Source organism: Mycteria americana, chromosome 6 (assembly GCF_035582795.1).
Source record: "Mycteria americana isolate JAX WOST 10 ecotype Jacksonville Zoo and Gardens chromosome 6, USCA_MyAme_1.0, whole genome shotgun sequence".
Classification (NCBI taxonomy): domain Eukaryota; kingdom Metazoa; phylum Chordata; class Aves; order Ciconiiformes; family Ciconiidae; genus Mycteria; species Mycteria americana.
This window is the reverse complement of record NC_134370.1, coordinates 39,078,888-39,101,408: the sequence shown is the minus strand read 5'-3', so window position 1 is coordinate 39,101,408 and position 22,521 is coordinate 39,078,888. Positions and strand designations below refer to the sequence as shown.

The window sequence follows — 22,521 nt, the reverse complement described above, 5'->3', positions numbered from 1 at the left end:
TCTGGGAGAATGGTATTTTGGCCCCTGCTTTTCAGTTAAAGGTAGAAAAGCTCTTTTTTACTGTTAAGCATGCCTATTAGCTTGTGTTCCTGCAGCTTGTCAGCAATAGCCCAGCCAGGAGATACTTGTTTTATGAGCGTATCACTTACAGACAATCCTGTGGTAGCTTTAACTTAGCATGCTGCCTTTTGAGTAATAGAGATGTAATAACTAACATTCTTTCCTTTCCTTGTTCAGATGTGATTGTCCTCATTCATGCAGTATTTCCATTAGCTCTCCAGCCTGTGCAAATGCTGAATTCCTATTGTAATGTCTTGGAGGAAAAACGTTTTGGGTTTTTTATGTAATGTAAAGGAAGAAGAACACAGGCATCAGTCCCTCTTATTTCTTGGTTTCCTTTTGTCAACTTTTAAGATTAAAGACTTGTGGAAAAACACATAGCTAAGTCCATAGAAAAGCAAATAAACTGTATTGAAAAAAGGAAGATGTATTGAGTAAAACTGTATGCCTTGAACATACAAATGCCCTTTTTCAGCTTTTGAATTGGCTTATTCTGTCGGGAGCTATGGTAAGGGGAATTTTATAGAGGGACTTAAGCGTGCAGCTTAGTTAATGCAGCAGAGCACAGAGGATACCGTTGTGCGTGGGCTGGGAGGAAGGGCAAGCATTAAACACTGATGTGAACCAATATGCTTGTGCTTGCAATAGGTAACGCTGTCTTCCATGGCATGCTGGTACAGTGACATGAAAAAAGGCAGCAGCACAACTGACAAATTTTTGTGCTGCACTTTTATATAAATGTCTCTCCCCGATCTCCGAGACATGCATAAACCAAGGTTATATATTTACTTCTCATCAGATGTGATTGTGTCAAAGGAGGCTGACATGATATAGGTAACGATAACTACATTTCTGTAACAGCTATGGTGCTGTAAGCAGTTTCTTCAGCGAATAATGAAATGCTCGGAGCTCTTAAGCTTGAGACAGACCTGGCAGCTTCTACACCTGGCATAAGGGTTTGGATGCTGTTACAGAAAAGCTAGGTGTATCTCAAAGTCCATCGCGCTGTCCTGCGCAGGACAGAAGTTACCCAGATGTTTTGTTTTCCTGTGTCTTTTTGTTACATGCCATAGCAATTGAGGAAACACATGCAAATAAACATCTCTGTGCTTAGGTGAATGCGGCTGGACCAAACCCCAGTCCAGAGGCAAATTACCCTATATTCAAAACTCCTGATTTCATCAGTGTGTTTTTCTTTTGTTGACTCCGTCACTATTGTAATCTATTGCTGTTAACTCTTGTGCTTTTTAGTCCCCTCCAGTCATACCCAACTTCACCTCCCCTTTTCCCTACCTCATGTTACATCTGTGGAGAGCACAAGGTTTATATTATTAGCTTTTTCCTTTAACATAAGTACTGGTATTCTGCCTTTTTAGGTGTCATTTGATTGTTTTAAATAACTTTTCTGTATGTACATACAGACTCATATATAATTATTAATAATATCACAGAATCACAGAATCGTATAGGTTGGAAAAGACCTTTAAGATCATCGAGTCCAACCATAAACCTAACACTGCCAAGACCACCACTACACCATGTCCCTAAGCACCTCATCCAAATGTCCTTTAAATACCTCCAGGGATGGCGACTCCACCACTTCCCTGGGCAGCCTGTTCCAATGCTTGATAACCCTCTCGGTGAAGAAATATATTATATATCTAAATATAGTAAATACATACTATTTCTTTTATATATTTATATATAAAAGAAAACAGTTGTTAGTTCATCTTCTTCTTGCTGTTTATCTGCATGAGCATCTGTTCATTTTGGGTCTTCTTTGAAACCTGTTTGCTTTCCCAATAGTAGTGTCCAGTTGGGGGAATTGCCATTAAGATATTCTTTCACTTGCTATTTTTAACCTGTGTCCTTTTTTAGCTTTCCATGAGTATGTGTGTAATGTTGGGCTGTACAGCACTATTTCCTGGCATGGGAACAGGAGGTGTGCTTGAGAAATGATACTATTGCAACACATGGATGTAGAGCTAAGCTCATCTTAGCAGTTAGCATCCAGATGGATGGTCAGGGGCGAGCTCCAATCAGATAATGTGTCTCTGGTAAAATAAGCACATTTATTAAATGAATCCTGCCTCTAAATGTGACAATACTTAATGTACTGCTTTTATACCCACAACTTTGAGGAGGACAACGTTATTCATAAGATGGTTAAAGTCTGAAAATGTGTATGAATATGCAATTTTCACTCTATTGTCAGGCACACAAAATATTGAGAAGGTGCTTTCTGGCTTGAATATTCACAAATCCAGAAAGCCTCTGATAATTGCCTTGACCTTTGAAATTGGGGACGGAGGAGTTTTAGCTGCTTTGGTCCAGAAAGGTTGAGGGGGTCATCCTGGAGTGATGAATAACTCCATTTTCTGCACTGTAAACATTACAAACCTTTCCAGTAGATGGGAGAGGGTTTATTATCCTCCTTCATAAGCACATGACGCAGCAGGCATGGGAGAGGTTTATTTTGTTTTTTTCCATCTTTTTTTCTAATTTAAATTGGAATGAGGATGTGATAATTATCATAAACAGTGGCAGAAAATGCATGGGATATAGCTCTGCTGAGGGAGTTTTATTCTTCAGAGAACCAAAAATCAGCCCATGCTCTCCTGAATTACTAGAAGTGCTCGCTTTGAGTTCTGCTTAATCTTTTCTCAGGGTGCATCTTCCCGCCTTTGGATTGCAAAGCTCAGATAATTAATCTTCCTCAGTATTTTTGTCATCTTGCTTATATGTGCATTCATCAGTGTACATATAGCCTGTTGGGCATTGTGGATTAGATTGAGAGCTCTGTGCCTTTAACTCTGCAAATGCTGGGATTTTTTTTTTCCCCCTCTTCAGGATAGAAAAAGCATTTTGTAATGGTATGAGAGATTGAATTTACTAGTGTAAATAACCCTCTCCCTGGCTTTCTCCAAAATACCCTTCGAGCACTTACCTTCTTATGAATGCAGCTACAGCTTATTTCCTTTAAAACCTATTTATGAGCAATTTTGTACTAAAATTTGAACAAGTTTTGGATTTATTTGGGGATAACCCAATTAATTATGGCAACAATTCTTTGTTTTCCCATGTGTGAGCCGGTCAAAAGGTGGTGTTAGAAACAAAATAAGGGTGTTATGAATATGCATGAATATGGGGCATCACAGGCGAAATGTTTGTCTGGTAATAGTGCAGAAATCTTCTGCTTTGGGATGGATGTTTCAGGCTTTTGAGAGATGCTGGCAACTGTGCTCTTATTGTCCCTGCTAGGAGGAGGTTTTCTTCTGTGATGCCTTGAGTTTGTTGTCTTTCATGATCAAAATACAAAGTACAAAATGCATGAATCCAAAAAAATTTTCCTTCTCTGTCCTTATACTTTCTACTGATGTTATTCAGACAGTGCATTTTACTTTGTAATCTCCAGTCGAACAAAAAACCCAATAAATGCTTACTTTTACACTCTAAGAGCATTTTTTTGAAATATCTTTTTTTTTTTTTTTCCTCTTTCAGACCTGGGCCTGGATCAGTTTATAGTGAAACGCTATGATGGGAAGGTGAGTGCATTAGACTATTAAGTGTGTATTATTCAATGGCTTTTTTAACCTAGAGTCCTTTAGTTATTACCTGCATGTGGGTGTAAGTTAAATGAAATATTTGAAGTATTCTCTTCTGAGCTTTTTGTTGTTTAGTAGCATTGCAGTACTTTTTACTTAATGACAGCGAATGAGAAATATTTTTTTTAAGGGGTGTTAATGTTTGCAGACAAAATATTACCTCTTCCTATATACTGCTAGGCCAGGAAATGATAGGTTGTAATCATGTTTTCTTGCTGCTTCTTTATGACTGTGAGAGCTGGATGAGCTGCACTGTTTTGGGGAAAACTCACTTGACCTTTCCCTTCCAGACTCATCTCCAGATTCCTAAAGGAAGGAGACACTCTCGTGTTTTTATCTGCATCCCGAGCATGTATTTCCCCCCTTAGCAAACACCCTTACTCCATTCCCCTTTTGAACCCTAGGTCCTTCCTACAGTAGTACATGACTGTTCTGGATATTTGTGCTGTCACGATACATGTTGGTAAAATGTTGAGCATGCTCTGATCTAGTTTTGTCTGCCTGCATAAGTGGAGCCGTGCAGTATCCTACCTGTTGTTATGCAAATCAGAGACCCAATTAAGAGCACTGTAAATCCCACCGGTATGGAGGAATACTGTAAAGGCAGCTCTGGCCCTAGGACTAGCAACTCATAATGACTTCTTGATGCAGATAACTGCAGGTTAGTTAATTTTCCATCATATCACCATGGGCACATAATGGTAATCCAGCTTTTAGCAATATTTTCATTTCATCTGCATTATCTGAAAGTAAAGCTTCTGTTTTTTCCAAAGGGAAGTCAGCATCTGATCCCTTCCTTGCTGGGTGATGTACCTGACACACGGTGTCAGGCATTTCCAGAAAGCCTCGACACTGGAAAAAAATGCATTTAAAGCTTTATATAAACACAGTGTGGGCTGTACACATGCAGTTCCCTGTCTTGTTTTGTGTTTAGTAGGGAAAGGTGAAGACAGAAGGTGATACAATACCTGGGGTCCCTGTCATCAGCAGTGTACAAGTGTTCTGGTTACCCAGGCAGCAGAGTGAGATTTTGCTTGAAAACAGACAATTGGAAGATACTATTTTGGCAGTTAGTTTTGATGCATAAAACTACGAAGTGTGTTGTGAACACTTGTTTTCATCTCCCCCTGCCACAAACCCAATGTCTGCTTTTCATGATTAAAAAAAAAAAAAAAGTACATACATTCTTTGCAAAATATCAAATGTTTCTCCCTCTGGTTTATGACAGTCTATTTTGCATCTGCTCACTTTCATCATTTTGTCTTGTCAAGCTATCACACTCATCCCTTAGGCTTTACATGTACAAGATTTGTTTGTAGGGAAAAAATGCTGAATCCCACATTATTTTTGTTAATCATTCCTCTGTTCCTGAGCACTCTGCAGTCGGTTCCTATCACATTGGACAAAGGATCCAAAGGCAATCCCTTTGCTGAACTTAATTTTCTGTTCCTCTGCCCCTCAGCACCGAGGGCTTGAATTGCAACGCATTTGGATGTGATGGACACAGTCACCACACCAGGGGTGTTGAAAACTCACATTTGGTGTTTGAGGTACCATGCTCGACTGTGCATCATCATCCATGCTCTTAGGATCTTGCATTCAGCGTGGTGAATATCTATGCTGGCTGAAGGGTGGAGAACAGATAGCCTTTGCCTTACGCACTAACCCCCTTTTGCTCTGACCTGTAGCAGAGTGAAATTGCTTTTTATATAACTTAGAGATGTCAGTGCTGCACTTGGATGTCTACGTCCTGTGGTCTGGATAATCTGAAAGTGAGGCAGTAGATTGAGGGTACTGCAATGGACTTTTCTTCATTGTTAACTTCTCCTGGGACCTATTTTTTCCACAGTTTAATAACAGCCTAGAAGCAGTTTGCTCTGTTGAAAATGAAGAAATAGAGGTTCTTGTTTGCTTGGCTGTCTGCTTTAAGACACCTTGGGACTGGCTAAATCTGGCTGTCACTATTAGGGTAGTGGTAATGTCCAGGTGAGAGGATAATTCAAGGAGAGTATAAAATAAGTTGGCCTTGGCTCTCCCTGACAGTAGATTGATCTGTCTGATAGAATCTTGGCCTCATTTTATTGCTTACTTTGGGTTTCAGTTCAAAAAACAACACTGTCTTTACTCAAGCACCGAGGTGCTACAGAGCTGACCTTACTCATTCGAGTTTCACTTGCATAGTAGCACCCAAAGGATAAAACCCTTTTGCATCTCTGCTTCCTTGCCTGTTTCCAACTACGTATTCCTCTTGGGTTATCAAAGCATCCTCTACCTGGAGACGACTTTCTGGCGCTTTCCCTTTGTGCGTCGGCAGAGCAGATAAGCTCAAGCAGAAGGGTAAGAGGTCCATCGTTCCCCTAAGCATCTTTACGAATGTCACGCAGAGGTAATGGGACTCGTGGTAGAGGCATGTGCTCAAAAAGTAATAGGCCTGTTCACTGGAAGTTTCCTCTTCATTTTTAAGGTGAAAGTAGTTTGTGAGCAGTCAGACACAAGCAAGCTGTGGTGCTGAAAAGTACTGACAATCTGCAGGCTAGATCCTGGCTGAAGAGCAGAAAAGAGAATTAATTTTAGTTCCAAGCAAAGATGTATACCCAGGGTTGCATACAAGTAATGATTTAGAAGGAGATTCAGTTAAAAGAATAGAACCAGCTGTGCAGTCAGTTGCATTTTAATTACATATTACAGGACAATGTTTAAAGTATCAGTGTGAATTTTGAGTATGTATGTTTGAGATTTAAATGCTACACCATTAGTAAGCAGATGTATGGTCTGCTCTTTTCCAGAACCAATTTTATTTACATAAAACTACCATCTAAACAACTAATTGGCTGCCGTGCGGTGGTCAGGACTGATCTTGCCAAAGGATTTTGTGGAGTGATGTGCCTCTGTATTGTAATTGTGTCGGGTTTCTGAAGCATTTTGCTGTGCATGTGATTGAATGCTATGGTGAGAGGACAATACCTGCTTTTTTTTCTTCTTCCTGCCCCTCCTTCTTCCTAGTCATAATTTGTAGAGTTGATGGAGAGGGTGGTAAATGTTACTGCCTTATTAATGGGAACAATGCTCCTGTAATTTGAGCCTAAATGCTTTTTCTTCACTCATTGCGAGACCAAAAACCCTGGAGACATTCATCCACTAAAAACCCTTGGTCAGATCTGTTTGCCAACATGAAATCATACTTTTCTTTGACCTGCTCCTGGGCTGAGTGTGTAGGGAGGCAACTCTGTCCCTGGCTCCGTTTTTGTCTAAGTGTGGTGGTTTTTCCCCCAGGGAAGCAAGCTCTGGAAAGTAGAGGAAACAAGGCATTGATTACTATTCATTCAGGTAGAAAAAAAATTAATCAGTCTGCAGACATTTCAAAGTGTTCATATTGAACCTGAAAAAAAGGCTGATGTGAGAATAGACGCAGTCTAATGTGTAGCTCAGGGTGCTGTGGCATGAAGGTGTCCGGACCGCAACTGTTCATCTGTTCCATTTCCACTGTGTCTCTTTCCTCTTGCATTTTGGTGGTAGGAAAGCAAATGCTTTTTTAACCTATCTGTAGGAGAAATATCTCATGTTGTCCCTTCTCTCATCCTACCATCTTGAAAAGCATGCCTCTGGTTAGGAGGAGTGAAGTCCTATTTAATTTAAGATGTGCTGTTCCCCTGCTGCGTAATGTTTGTTAGGGCTTAAGAAAGGCTGCTTTTGAGAGTGGTGTGGAGATGTTCTTTGTACATCTGATTTTTCAAACTGAGGCACTGTGCTGTTTCATCGCTTGCTGCTCACATCTTCCTTAGCAAGATGATAGTGATGAATAAGCTCTCACTAAGTAGAAGTATATATCTTAGCACATGTAACGTGGCATAAGCTTCATTAATGTTACATGAGTTGTAATACAGATTTTGTTTAAAATTTTCTTTATTCATGCCCACTGTGTTTACTTGATGGGTTTCTTTTGGCTTATGCATTAATGATTGACAAGCTTAATCTCTCAAAGAAAAAAAGCAGTGCTGTTAGTGATGTTCCTATAAAGTGTGAGCTGCACATCCACCCTGTTCAGAGCATAATCAGGCCCTGTCACCTGGGTCCTTTGGTGTGGTGCCTGTCCTGGTGAGCCACTGCAGGGGAGCTCCCAGGTGTCCCACAGCTGAGCTTTCAGCAGTGCAGCCTGGTGTAAAGGTGGGAGCAGAGCCAGAAAATGGATATGGTGGGTGCACAGCATAGATCCGTCTTTGTGCGGTTGGGTGTTCACAACAAAGGTAAGCTGTAGCGCTTTTAAGAGACCTCTAGCCTATTTAGGGGAAAAAAAAAAAACCTAGATAGCTTATTAGTTTAATACAGAATACACTTGACTTGCTCTTTTTGTTCTCCGGTGGGGAAAATTTCTTGCTACTGCTTAATACGAACAAAAGCCTTTGAGCTACCAGCAACGGCTTACCCTCCTGCTACTGTTGCTGCAGTAAGTAATTATAGAGGCTTTCAATGCCATCTAATTAAATTTATGAATTAAGTATTTCCTGCCAGCATTTATATTTACATCTCCAGATGTTTTGGGATGCCTGAGAGTAATGCAGAGCAATAGCAAAATGAAAAGAAAAATACTTCAGATGGTTTCTGTGCCTTTTCCTTGCAGGGTATTGTCCCTCTCTGGTTAGCAAGAAGTCAGTCCCTACCAGAGGCAGTAGGGTTGCTTGTGGCCAGGAGGGTCTGCAGACGTTCAGTTCCAGTCCTCATCACTTCACAAAAGGAAAGGCAGTTTGTACCTAAGCATGCCCACATGTTCTGGCTACTAACTTACATTACAGGTTTGTTTTCTGTTTTATCCTGGCAATTTGTTCAAAACTACATGTGCTTTTTTGTTGGCTTCTTTCATGTCCTCCATTGAGCTTGAAGTGTAAGAAGGGAAGAATCAGGTAAAGGCCAGGAAAACATCTGAAACTCACTTCTGCTGTATAATGCAGGCTTGTATCATGGACCAGTACAACGATTAGCTTAAGCTACACTTATCTGCCAAGGCCCTGTAACTGGAGGTGTGTATCCATTAAAGAGCAGCTGCTGGGACTCAGCTCAGGAGGAAGATTTCTTGCCAGATGATTTGAAGAGCATCTCAGGAGTGCAGGATTGTGAAAAAATGTGCTCAGGAAGGATCCCCATGAAAAGGACTTGGAGGTACCAACCATAGTACATGCTTTTCTGGCAGATTGAAGGATCTTGCTGCCACGTTTGAAAGCGGGGAAAAAGGGGTCCTTTATTCATTAGCCTGAATTTCTGGGGTCGTTTGCTTTGTGTAAGAGCTAAGGCTGGAGCATGAGATTTCCACCAGAGTGGCGTAAGCTGCCGTAGACCCAAGCTTGCAGCAAGCGAGACAAGCTCAAAGTCCTGCTGTCATTCAAGAGTCAAATATTGGATCAGAGCTCTGAGCTGCTGTGATCTTTTAAGTGCCTCTGAAACCTTCATTCAAAAGGAGGATACAACTCTAAATGATACCTTAACAAAAGCAAGCTATTGCAATTCAGTAAATAGCAGGGTAAAGCGCACGTGCAGTTGATTTACTGAACCCATTAAGGATACTCAGGATACTCAGTACTTTCTCTAGCTTAGACACAATGAAAACAGGTGAGGAGTCTTCTAAATCCAACTGTATGAGGTCCTGCCAATGTCTGTTGTAAGAGTTTGAAATAAATGAGTCCCCAGTGTCAGCAGTTTGAACTGTTGAGTCTAGGTTATGGCTTGCTTGGCGATACCTTGAAGCATTCAGCTATATCCTGGTCCATAATCCGTGTAGAACATCTCTGTCTAATTTCAGATTTCCTGCTTTAAATTCCTTCAGCTTCTGATCTTAGTGCAGGTAGTTTTTTACATAATAACAAGGAGGCATCTTCTTACTTACATTCATCTACACAAAAGTTCCTCTGCCATCCCCAAAAGTGTCCTCACAAACTGGAAGGAGATAATTCTTGCCTGGGATCCTTTGTGGAACAAGCAGAGATGCAGTTTATTGCAGATAATCAGCAAATCTGAGCTGAGGTGACATGATTTTTCTCTTCTTGACTTTCTTTGACACCAATGTCTGTGTTTGTGGGTTTCTTTGCTCACTAGCTTTCTCCTCCCAGCCAAACTTGGTCCTCCCATTTGCTCTGGTTAGCAGTTTTGACTTCCGTGTTCCTCACCACTTTTTCATGCATGTGTTTCACTGGGACCTGTGCAGACACTGCACTGCAATTTCTTCTCTTGGCTTGTTTCTAATAAAAATTTCATCAAAGAAAATGCTTAGTTGCTTCTAACACAGGTAAATGCATGGTGCACCAACATCCTGGTGGACACCTGCGTTGCTTTACGTCCATGTACAGAACGTACTTCATCCTTCCCTACGTCCTCTACCAAACGTTCGTGGCGTATTTCAGTTTTGACAGAGCTCTACTTGCTGTTATCTTTTTGTACCACTAATTCTGTTGCTTTTTTTTTCACAGGGCTAGTTTGGCAGATACTACTAAAATGCTCTGGTTGCTGTATGTCCTCTTTTATTCTGATTTTTAGGTACCCAGTGGGTGTTTCTTCCAGCTACTAATATCGCTGATACTTGTGTCTTTATTATAATTATGGTTTGGTTTTTTGGTGTAACCAAGCATTCCCTCATTTTCTTCCCTTTTCTAACCCTCTCCCCTTCCACCAGGATTTCTGGCAGGTACAAAGCAGACAGCATGTGCTTTGATTAGTTTGTGCTTCAGACCTCATAATATGCACTTTTCATGTAAAAGGGACAGTGTATGCTCACCCCTTCTCCCCGTTCCTTTAATAAATAATCCTGAATCCTCTCCTTGATCCTCAGCCTAAAGGATTTATTTCAGAATACTTGATAATTTGGCCTGTTAACAGTTACCCTGAGGACTGTACTCTTAATATGTGGCTTTATTAATGGGAACATCTTTGAGCAAAGCTCAAATGTGTATCTCTCTGTCCTCCTATTTTCACAGTGTCTTTTGAGGCTTCTGACTTATTTTGCAGCTTGATGAGACTGCGATAGAGCTGGCTCTGTTGGAAAATGACATTTTCTATTCAAGGCCACGACGTTAGTTTTATTCTGTGAGAAAGGACAGGTGTTTCGCTGGCCAAATGCCATGGGGAAACATGTATTTGGATGTGTGTAAGTTTGGGGAGGGTTATTTATGCAAACTTTCTTGAGGTTTTCAAGTTACAGAACTATGTAGGGTGAACTTTATTAAAGAATATTTTAGGAAGAATGTATTTTGATGCTATAGTTCATAAGATGGTTTCTAGGAAAAGGAACTAGAAAGTAGAAGGAAGTTAATTTAGTATTAGTAAGTAAAGAGGGAAATGTACTCCAAATGCTTTGTTTGCCTGGTAGCTTTGTGATGTTAATGAAATCCATAGGGGAAGTTAGCAAAAAATAAGCAGCTTCGTGACAAAGTGCCCTTTTTGTGGGTGTATGCAGTCTTTTAATCAGGAAGTGGTTTATGGGGTCATTTTTAGCTTTAATTTATTTGATAGTTTTGCTGGCATTAGATTAATGCTTAATACGTAAGGGATACAAAACTGAGTTCTGAAAACTCTGTCCTTGGGTAATGTGGAGTTAGTAGGGAGAAGGGGAAAGGGGAGAGAGAAGGAGGATGGATCGAGCAGGATGGGAGGGAATGTTTTAGGAGATGCTTGACCACACTGACTACAGAAGGAGGGCAGGTCTGGATGGGAGAAGCAGGTGAAGAAGAAAGGAGTGAGAGAGTGGAAGGGAATGGCAAGATTTTTAGTTGTACCTTAATTCGGTTCCTTAAACCATTTGTGAGTGTGATGACAATCTCTAATTAAATGATTATGTGCAGTTTTTCCCCAAACCCCTTTCTCATTTGGTGAGTGATTAGTACTGAGTGTGTGGCCCTAACCTCATTGTCTGAGCCAATGCTTAACACTTGCTTTCTATACAGAATTATTATTTTCCTTGTGTACTTTCACACTGGAATTTTTGTCGGAGAAAACAGGCAGTGTGCATTATCAACATAATGAATTCATCTTGGTAATGTGGGCTGAGATGAGGGAAAGCAGTATCCCAATTTCCATCTGGAGACCTAAACAGCCATTTAAATTCAAAGGTGTCAAAAGTCAACTCATTTTAGAAGCATGATTTAGGACATCAAGGATCTAATTTTAATCTTCCCCCATAAAATTCCCATGATGAATGCCGCTGTGGTCCTATAGGTTGTGTTTTCATTACCCTACAGAGGACTGAAACAGCACAGCGGAGGGAAGCAGAAGTGTAGACTGTCCCTTTTCAGAGGCATTTCCTATTTGCTTTTCCAGCAGGGGTTTCTCCCTTGCATGAGTGGGTCTGCTGCCTGCGAAGGGTCGGGAAAGTCTGTGTCATTTTTTTTTTTTCTTGGTCATACAGAATGCTGGCCTTGCGTTTCAGGTGCCGTTTGTTTTAAAGGTGATGAATATTTACAGCCTTGCTGGAAGGAGGGAATGCAGATTTCTCTTTCCAGTCTCAGGAGACCACCTATAGTAATAATTGCTGCCTAATTTTTGATTCTCTGTACGTGTCCAAATTCAAATTCAGAGGTAAAGAGTATGCAGAACACCTTCATCCATGTCCAGCTCTGTATTTTTGTCAACCTGTGTATCTATACAGATAAAATAATCCCCAAATCAAAGGTTTTAAAAACCTCTTTATTAAAATATCCTCTTGAAAGGTCATAAGCTGCAGTATTTATCTACCAGCAGTAAATTTTAAGTATTTTCCTATGTTAAGACTCACCCACCACGATTTGCCATGCAGAATTTGTTTGTGTTTGCCTGTGTTAGTATGTAGACTTCATAGTAAATTATCTAGAGCCACTAGGAATGATACTGTAAACTTTCCACTGCAAAAAGAGGTTTATGAGTTTCAGAAAGTCCTTGTGCTGTTTCTATCACAACCATAAACACTTTTTTCTTATTTAGTGATATATAAACAAGTGATATAAAAAATCCTATGCGGTGCATCTAAAATGACTTATTTTGCATCCACATTATAAAGCTAGCCTGAAAAAACCTAAATTCCTCCACTCTCTCCCAAGTCCTTGTTTGTCTTTGTTTCACAGTGTGGAGGGACCTCCCCTGCCTCTCTTTCCCTAAAGTGCTTTTGAACTTCTGGGCTGAAAGACTCCATTTTTAAATCTGATTCTGAAATCAGATTTATTTTTTATTTCTTTATTTCAGTTTTCTTAATGTAGGTACTGAGGTGCCAACAAGAGTTGTTATTAAATCTCTAAATACGTGGCTTAGGTTCTTTGAAGTTTATATCTACAAAAAAATGAACAAAAATTTAAAATCTCCCTTGTTTCAGAGCCTCCAGTTCAGCATTTTGATGCAGACAGAGTTCAAAGCATTAATATTTTTAGTTACCATAGCAGGCTGCATTGCCTGCAGTTCTCACTGGCATTTCTTAAGAGTTTTCCCTTATCCATCTTGTGTGATAGACTAATACAGAGCATCTGCTGCAAACACATTAGTCAGCAAATGTCTCTGTATATATTTCCCCAGACTTTCAACAGCTCTGCTTGGGAAAGAGCTGTAGTTGTGCCAGCACGATGCTGTCCTGCAGGCTCTGCTGGACCAGGCAAATAGGAGCCGCATCGCTGCACATTAAAATGTTGCACAGTGCTAATGAGATGGCAGATGCCAGCTAATATTTCTAAAGATGTCAAACAATATGCGTGATAGGTGCTAAAGAGTGTTTAAAATGCATTAATTAAATGGATTGTCCAATAAATTTTACAAAAAGATTTGTTTTCCCATCCTTAGATGGATTCATAATAACTTTATTTATAGGGGTGCTGCCTACTGATTTAAGCCCAAGGTATCAAGCTGTGTGCGAACAGGACTAGTTGCGCATCATGTCTATGCGTACTGCTTAATGTTATGTGCATAAGTACTAATGTAGGGGATTTTTCTCTTGTTAGAGAGATTTCAATTGTAAAGAGACATGTATCTCAAAATTGCAATAATATGGAGGGTCATCTTTACCTTCTAAAGCCAGAAAACTCAGAAACAAGGAAAGAAATTGTCTGTATTAGGCAAACTTGTAACACAGTTGGGTTTTTTTTGGAAACTTCTACTGTGGAAAAGAGAATATTTCTTTTTAACACTGAACATAGGGCATTTTAACTTATTTTCCTGTATGTCTACAGCTAACCATAAAAGAAACACGTTAATAGATGTCTTTTAAATGGTTTGCATAGCTGAAGGTGGTCAGTTGGGACTGAAAGAGAATTGCTTTGCAGCAAGGTGACTTCACTGTTTGAAACAGTCATGGTTTTGTATTTGCTTACACAATATTGGTAACCTTAAAGTATTTCTTTTAAAAAGGAACAAACTGAGTATGATGACATTTGTCAATAAAAGATGGTTATGGTTCATCTAAAATTCCCTACTAATATACAAAATTACTTTCTGGTTCTGGAGAAATACTCATTATCTTGCATGCACGTTGATATTTATTTTGTTGTTGTTTTGGAAGGCATAAGTCACTGTCGAGTGGCTGATAAATTCCTGAAGCTTTGGTGTATATAAGTACAACGGTGATGTGAAACTTAAACAAGTTGTGTGAATAAATGTGCTGAAAGTGTGTTTTCTCCTCCAGATTGAAACACAGACTTTTGACTCTTAAGTGACTTACCAGGAATGTGTTCTGCCCAAAGTGGCAAATTAAATGCTGCTCATTAGGTAGTTTCTGAAATGCAAAATGTAGTGGAGCTGCAAGGATTTAGCTGACAAGGCTTTTCTAAACGTGTGTTAGGAATGCAGAGCAAACACCAGCGCTGCACCTTGTGTTCATCTCTGCCTTTGCAGAGAGGGCATCCCTTAATTTGCAGAAATAAATCTTTCTTTCAGGTTTGCATAATTAAGTATTAATATGTTTCACTCTTCACTCAGCCCTGGGAAAACACTTTTTAAATCCAAAATAAAGGTCATGTTTGGCAAGGAATGGAAGGAGTGGGTTTTTTTCACTGAAATCTTTTGTACCTAGGAGCTGTACCATGTAGTTGGCTCGAGGGAGGCTCCAGCAATAGATCAGTTTTGGGATAGAATATGTGAAGTTCATGCTATCTCTTTAGGTGCTTTGCTTGCTTGCAGCCAGCCTGTAACACAGGTCTGGGGAGTTGCCTGCATATGGCATGCAACTTGGTTTTCTACAGCACAGGGATCTAGGGGGGAGGTTGGTCACTGTTATTCGTATGTTCAACCCATGTTCTGGTGCTGTTTGTTGGGCTTGGAGCCTGAGTTGGAAAGGGCAAACCAAGCTTTGTATTTTGAAATGCAATTACATTATTTTTTTTACCTGTCGTCGATGTCTGGTATTGTAAGATAATCTGCCTGAATGCCTGTGAAAAGTTCTATTTCACTGAGACTGGACTGGTGGCTTTTCACTGAACTTACTTAGCCATGCTTGTGCTGAAAGCAATGGTACATTTGGATTTCTTTGTCTTTTTACATGTTAATTTGGATGTTTGCTCGTTTGTGTGCTTGTTTAATATGAATCTACTGCTTGATTAAAAATACATCATACTTGTAAACTGTTTCCTGTGGCTTGCTCACTTGTGAATGCTCAGTTTTGAATGTTTTTCGGGTGTGCTGAATGATCTTAATTACTGTAGTTTTGGGAATGGATTTAACACAGAAAAAATTATTAAATGGAAGACATTTGTCTGTTTTAACTGAGCACTTTGAGAATTAGCTTGTGTTCAGATACAGAAGGGTGTGAAATGTGAAAGTTCTGAAGTTGTGTGTATAACTAATTCGTGAAGATGACATGCCTCTAAAAGAGGATGGAGGCTTGGAAAGGGGTTTCTCCCTACATTTTCTGATCCCATGCATTACCTTTCTGGCTAGAAGGGATGGTATAGTATGCTGGAAGGAAATTAGGATGTGGAAAAGAAACTCGAGCTCTGTAGGCAGTGGTTTTAGGTGTTAGTGAGGACTGACTTTGGGTTTCTCCACCTTGAACTTTGAGGGATCACAACAGGCCATGTTGTGCTTTGTAAAGTAGGTAGATTGATTCTTTTATTTTATTTTATTCTTTTTTCCTGGGGATTATAATATAATTCTGTAGAATACAATGTTTAGTAGTGGGGAACAACACCTGAGAAGGATGCTTTCAGCCTTTCCTGTAGTGGGGCGAGCTTCCTACGTACTTTGTGGAAAGCAGTCAAACATGCAGCTTCGCAGTGAGCCAGAAGAAAATAAATTGAAGAGTTGTAGATTATTTTTTTTTAAACTCCTGTGGTCCTACTGCTGAGAGCCTGAAAATCTTATTGATCAGGTCAGTTGTTATTGTAGCAACTTAGCTGTGTGGGTTTTTTTCTCCCTATTAAGATCAGTGGGAGAAATTCCCTTTCCTGTTAGCTGCAGGCAGGCTGGGCACGGTAGTGACAGCATATGTTCCCCTTCCCCAGGTTTCTGACAAGTAGATGCTTGTTTAAAATAAATAAATAAAAATTTTTACTTTGTTTGCTCAAAGTAAGATGCAAATGAGTAAATGCTTCTCCCTCCCATCTGTCTAAACCTTTGTATTTCAGAGAGCAATTAATTTAATATCTTTTTTTATTGTTAGTCTATGGATGTGATTTTCAGCTTATGAGGAATATTTTGAGCTGTTTGCTGACTATGAATTTTAGGTGCAGAAAAGAAACCCATAAAAATAAATAAACTGACCTCTGGAACTTTTTCACGGGATCCTTCAAGCGGATAAAGCACGCTGCTAATAGCTAGTTTATGATAAACGCTGCTAAAGACAGGCAATCAGAGGAAGGGGCAATAAATCACACGAGCAGGTGAGATGTTGCTGGCAACACCACCAGCAGCAATCACAGAAAACTGCTTTCTCCACAAATCCTGCCTTCAGTTTAAAGGAAAACTAGACATGGTTTATTTGTCCTTAACGTAAGCATCAGTGTAATTTTGCTTCAGATCCATTTTAATGGGAAGGGAAGCAAAAGCATTTTTTTCAGTACATTATACTTCAACCTGGTATTCCGTAAGCATAAATAGTGCTTATCTTGCATGAAATGAATGCCTTTAGCATGTTGTCTGCTGTTAGTGATTCACCTCTTACTAAATTCCTGATGCTCTCCAGATGGTAAAGGATGAGCTACTGGGAAGAGTTTTATTTGATCAGTAGAGCTGAACTTATTTTTTTCCTGAAAACTGTATGTTTTTTTGTGATCTATATGATTATTTTTGTCTCTTTTCTTGTGGTTTCCGAGCCAGATACGGGTTAAATTTTCATCTAAATTATTAGCTGAGCTCATCCCCACTCTGCAGCCACATACAATGGTGAGTTCTCTCAAAAAAACCCCTGAGGTGGATGAGAGACATCAGCTGCAGACAGTGGGTCTGACCCAGAGAGGCTATGTGCTAACTCTTGCTGGGATGTCTACTCAGGCTTCTTAGCGGCGCCCAGTCAAAGCAACGACTTGGTTGCTTCGAAACTTTCTTGCTCTTTGCAAGTCTAACCGTTCAACTTGATGTTATGTTTTGCCTGCTTATTTTATTGTTGGTTAACCAGTTTTCTTTCCTTTGTCTTGTATATGATGGGATCTCCGCTAGACAGAGGTAACGGTGGGGGACAGTTGTGTAGCTGGACCCTCGTGTGGTGGTGTTTGTCAGCGGTTTTTTCCTAAAACCGTTCCTAAATTGAGCCTTGCTTTCACCATGCTTCTAAGCTTGCATGACCTGGTTTCTGTGGAATAACCTCATCCATGCCTACTCTCCTTTATATTAATTTCATTTTCTTCCGTGCGTGTGTGTGCCGCCTCCTGCTATGTTCTTAAAACGGGTCACCAGTGTGGATTTCCTAACAGTTTTATGGATCCTTTTCAGTCTTTGAAGCTTCAGCAGATCAAAGGGACTTGGATTTTTAACTTAGTAAGGGAGATTAGCTGATAAAACACGTGGTATTTTCTATTAAAACAAGTTGTTGAAAAAGAACTGGAGCAAGAGAGAGAGAGATTGAGATTGGTATCGGTCCTGGTCCTCCTAGTGAGCTTGCTAAACACACTCCTGAATTGTGTGCTTCGGATAACTACACATTTTTGATAACTTTGATCATACTTTATATTCATGTGAAATAGTTCTTTCTTGACTGCTGCCACAACAGAGTAAAACTAAAGTGCTATTAGTGAAATATAATAATTACCTTTTTGAATCCTCTATTAAAAATCTGGTTTTCATAATCTGATTGTCAGATTCAGACAGTATTAGGCAAAATGGACATAGTTTTATTTATCTGTATTTCAGCTAGACTAAAACAACTAATTATTGTTGTGCAATTCCTTACCCCTGATTTGAGATGGGGAAGCACTGACCTTTGCAGAGCATTTCTGACAGATTTGAAGGCTGGAAAAGGTCCACTGAATATGAATGGAGATACTAGGGGCGTGTGTATGTGGAATGGCTTGTTGGTGGTAACGATACAAATAAAGCCTTCTGTGTCTCCATTTAATCAATTGCTTTATTTTCTCTTTTTGGGGTGCGGGTTGGATGAATAAATAGAAATTATCCCAGGAGCGAGAGAAGTTCGCCGATGAAGACAGCATATTTTATGCGCTTGGAGAATGTGGACTCATTTCTTTTTCCGACTACATCTTCCTCACAACAGTCCTTTCCAGTAAGTACAGGGGTTTTTTCTCTGCAGTTACTTCTTTTTTAATGTTTTGAAGGTTTACAAGCAATGAGTTTGCTATTGTTGTCTACATACATTTCCCTAAAAGGAACTCTTGATTGCTTGAAACTCGAGCTGAGTGAATAATTGCTCTTGCTTCATCTGGTTTAGTCTTAACTTCAAGTGGTTCAGAAGGATAAATGATGACTTCTGAAGACTTATTTTAAAATGTGGCAAAATTTTTTTTGAATGAGTCATTTGACCTGCTGTTCAAAACTGTAAATGGAGATGTGTTCTTAAGTTGTGTTCATATGGTATTCTTGTGTTTGAATGAGTATTGCTTTCCAGCTCTTCACTGGTTACTGTTCAAACTCTCTTCTCCAGCTGTATTTTCACTTGGGTAAACTCAGGCTTGTGTGTGACGTAATCCAATGAGAAGAGAAGTTAAGCTGTTTACATTTCAACAAGTATCATTAGATACCTTCTGTCTTTTCACCCTGCTGCACTTGACTTGCATTTGTGATATTTCTGTGATTTGCTAATCTGTTCCAGCAGAACCTTCTGCACTCGAAGTGCTGGCACTTAAAAGTTTGCTTTGTTGGCAAGAAACAGTGAAACTGAAGTCTTTGGTTCTGTCAAATGGCATTTCTAGACTTTCTTCATGGGGAAAGCAAGCTCAAAACCTCATTTGCAGAGCTTCTCTAGCTGCTTGGATGGTGCTGCATCACAAACAGGAAAGTCAGCAGAAATTGCAGTTATTTTTCAGCCCCATTAGAAAATGTGGGGTAATGGGGAATATGCCACTGTCCAAATGAACTTGAGACATTTTGGTTTTAGACTTTCAAAAAACAAACAAAAAAAAAAAGAAAACTTGGCCATCTACTCTTGTAAGTATCTGTTTCATGATGACCTGATTACCGGAATTAAAAAGCTGGACACTTCCCAGTTTACTGTAGACCCCCCATTGCTACCTGCTCTGTGCTGTTCAGGGAGTCAGCTGGGTAATTCACTGATGTTTTGTAAAAGCAACAGGTGCTTTATTTTTTTGCCTGTGTTCTTGCGTGCTGTAACATGGACAAATTAAAGAGGCAGCTCTTAATTTACTGTGGATCTATTACTGGGGAGAAGCAGTGTTCAAGGTGTTGTTTGTTGTCAAACGGATGTGGTGGGGGGAAGATGTGTGTGACCTTCATGTTGTGAAAACAAACACTGAGAGATAAAGCTAGTTCAAGCCAGGCAATTTGTTTTATGATTTTAATCTGCTTTTTTGTTTGAGTCTCAGAACTGACTCTCTTAAGGCTTTTGCTGTTCCTTTCTTATAGCCTGTGCTGAAATTATCTAAGGTATTTTCACTTGTGTAGCAAGGGCTTTTCATCTGAGTCTCCACAGATGACAATGAACACTCAAACCCATAGTATTGCATTACTGAATGTGCTTTAGAAAACGCTTGTGCCCTTGGCTTTATGGCTGTGTTGGTTGGCAAACAACCCCCTAATAAAGTACGCAGGGCGCAAAATTAACTTCATGTGCTTGCACAGGCATCCATAAGAGAAATTGTTCTTGTTTTGCTTCCTTTGTTGTGAGAATAAAAGAAAAGGGACCACCTTGTGTTAGAGTAGCAGCCAGCCTTGTTTTGGAGGACTACGCGGGAGGGAGGGGTTTTTTTCCTCTTGTTCTTGGGCTTTTAAACGTGTTTGCAATTACTGGCGTATCAGACTAACAAGAGAAGACAGAATTGTGTGGTGTGTGCTTTGAGGAATGATGTGAAGGGTGGTCAACGCAGGAGCTTTCAAAAAGGAAAAATGAAAAAAGAGAAAAAAGTGTTCCAGGACTTTTAGGCTGACTTTTAGGTATTTTGGGAGTTTGCTGAATGGTTATTGAAGATGGAGAGATGTGTCTGGAGCTACTGTCAAACAGTGATTCTCCAGAAGAAGAGTTTTGGTTTCAATTTTAAAGCATTTGCTTTTATAAAAAAATAAAACTCCCAAACAAACCTTGCCCTGTGGCTAGATAGAAAATTTGCTGTTATGCCATGCTGGTTTACTTTCCTACTAGTAAACACTACCTTGCAGGAATCCAGTAGTTTCTATTTTTTTTTTTCCCCTGGAAATAAATAAAATAGAATGAGGAAAGTACATCTTAAACCTGACAGTTCAATATTGGTTTTCTCACTGTGTTGTTTAAATCACCCAAACATTAAGAAGATATCTGGACAAGAGCTAGCTGTAGATTACATCAAATAGCTAAAAGCCACTAAATGTTGAGAAAGGAAGGTGGTGTATTGAGCACTAAAGCAGGATAATCAGAAGGGGAGTGCGAGATCAGGTCTGGGGGTAGGAGGCAGGAGGGAGAGGTACTCCTCTGCTGTGCTCAGAAGTGATGGGGAGAGATCAGTCATGGTCTGGCCTGGCTTATTGAACTCAAAACTGATGAATGATAACCTCTGAAAACAAGAAACCTGAAGGCCTTTGTGTATTGTGCTCCTTGGGATGGTCGTGCCCAGCAAGTCTGCTGAGATGGCTCCTGCCCATCTCCCTGGCTCTACCAAAAGCACTGCTGGGCTTTGAGAGTGCTTCCCAAAGCTTTTCATTTAATTTGTCTTTGCAGCTTCAGCTGAAGCTCACTTCAGTTGTATTCTCTGAAATGCAGACTGAGGCAGCTGCTGGGGAGGGAGAGGAGGAGAAGAGGACTGGAGGCTTGATCTGTATGTTGCTTGCAGAGAGCTGTTTGCATATTGCACAGAAAATTAAGTCTGTCACCATATTTTATTTACAAGTGATTTCTTGCTCTAGCACTGTCTGTTCTTGTCAGTTGCTGTGTCTCTGTGAAAATGTATTTTTAAAACAACTAATAAAATAGCATTTAACTGCTTCAGAAAGTCAGCCTTCTATTAAAGGCAATGAGAGCTGAGCGGCCTTAAGGATATCCCATAGTTCTGGTTGCTTCAGCTGCTCCGTGTGTTTTGGGGCAGAGGTAGAAAGACAAGTAAAGTACAGGCTGAGCAAAATGTTGGGATTTCCCCTGCATCCTTCAAATGGTATAGGGAAGCAATGTCTTTGTTTTCTTAAACTGAAGAGGTTTATGCTTTTGGACTTGCAGAACAGGTGGAGAAAGGGGAGAAAGAGCTTTTCCATCACCAGCAACTGCAATTTCAGAGCAAACATGGTCCATTGTGCAGGCGTGCTAATGCCTACTTGATTAATGGATACTGAAGGGAACTGGACATTAAAATAATAAGTCGGTGTTGTTTCCATAATTGGACTGTCACTGTGTCTGGATTTACTCCTCCTGGAAGGAGGATTAAACAGCGTTGGCTCAAGCCAAAGGAATTATTCTCTTGCCAGGGCTCTTGTAGCAGACCCTCAGCTCCTTCTTCCATCTCGTGTGGGCTCTTTCTAGAGCAGTGTGCTGCCATTCCTTATGGGTACTCTCACCTGGGATAGATTGACCATTTTTTAATTTTTTCCCCTGTGTAGAAAATAAATCCCAAATCATCTAGCTCTGGAAATTATTTTCTGGCTGGATCTCGAGCGCTGCACAGGTCCCTGCGATAGAGGTGGTGCGGCATGTTCTCCTGCACCGCTGCGTGCAGGCAGCGTGATCTCTGGGGTCTCTTTGTGCTGTGGTCACTTTGAATATGTATTGCTGGCTGACAGGAATGTCCTCAGCCGTGAGTGAGATCATCACCATACTGGCGATGTTTTAGTCCTGCAAAGCAGCACTAAGTGCCATAGGGCTCATTTCTACAGAAAAGGAGATACAAGGTTGCTTTGAGTTTATAGGAATATTTTTGTTTGTGGTCCTATTCATGCTAATTTTATCTTTACTCTAAACTTTCAAGACCCTCTGTTTACATGCATGCATATATGTGGGTCTGTGTCGTCTACACTATGTGGTGCAGAGATGCCTTCAATACCTTTCTGTCAGCCCAGTCACTGCTGCGTGGGATTTCCAAGATGTGTCTGGGCAGCACAGAGATCCCCTCCCAAGGGACGTCCCAACTTTTGAACGTAAGCCTGGTTGCTTCACATCAGACCGAGAGCACTCTGGCTCAGTGTCCCACTTCTGCAATGGGCTGCTAGCTGTGCCAAAGGACAGGAGGACAGAAACGGGACAGAATGCTCGCAATTGGTAGCAATTGGTGCTTGAACACTCCATTTTGAAAACTGACGTTGGGGCATGGGAGCCTCTACCAGCCTCTCCGCCTGCAGTCTTCAC

The 22,521-nt window shown here is 40.3% G+C and overlaps 1 protein-coding gene across 1 annotated transcript in view; it reads left to right on the top strand.

Annotated features, from left to right (window-relative positions):
• Window positions 1-22,521, top strand: part of MICU1 (mitochondrial calcium uptake 1) — a 110,201-nt gene that overhangs the window by 40,288 nt on the left and 47,392 nt on the right. The window contains exons 5-7 of the mRNA XM_075505406.1: window positions 3,562-3,605; window positions 16,911-16,976; window positions 18,195-18,309. Coding sequence (XP_075361521.1) covers window positions 3,562-3,605; window positions 16,911-16,976; window positions 18,195-18,309 — 225 coding nt within the window. The remainder of the gene's footprint in view (window positions 1-3,561; window positions 3,606-16,910; window positions 16,977-18,194; window positions 18,310-22,521) is intronic.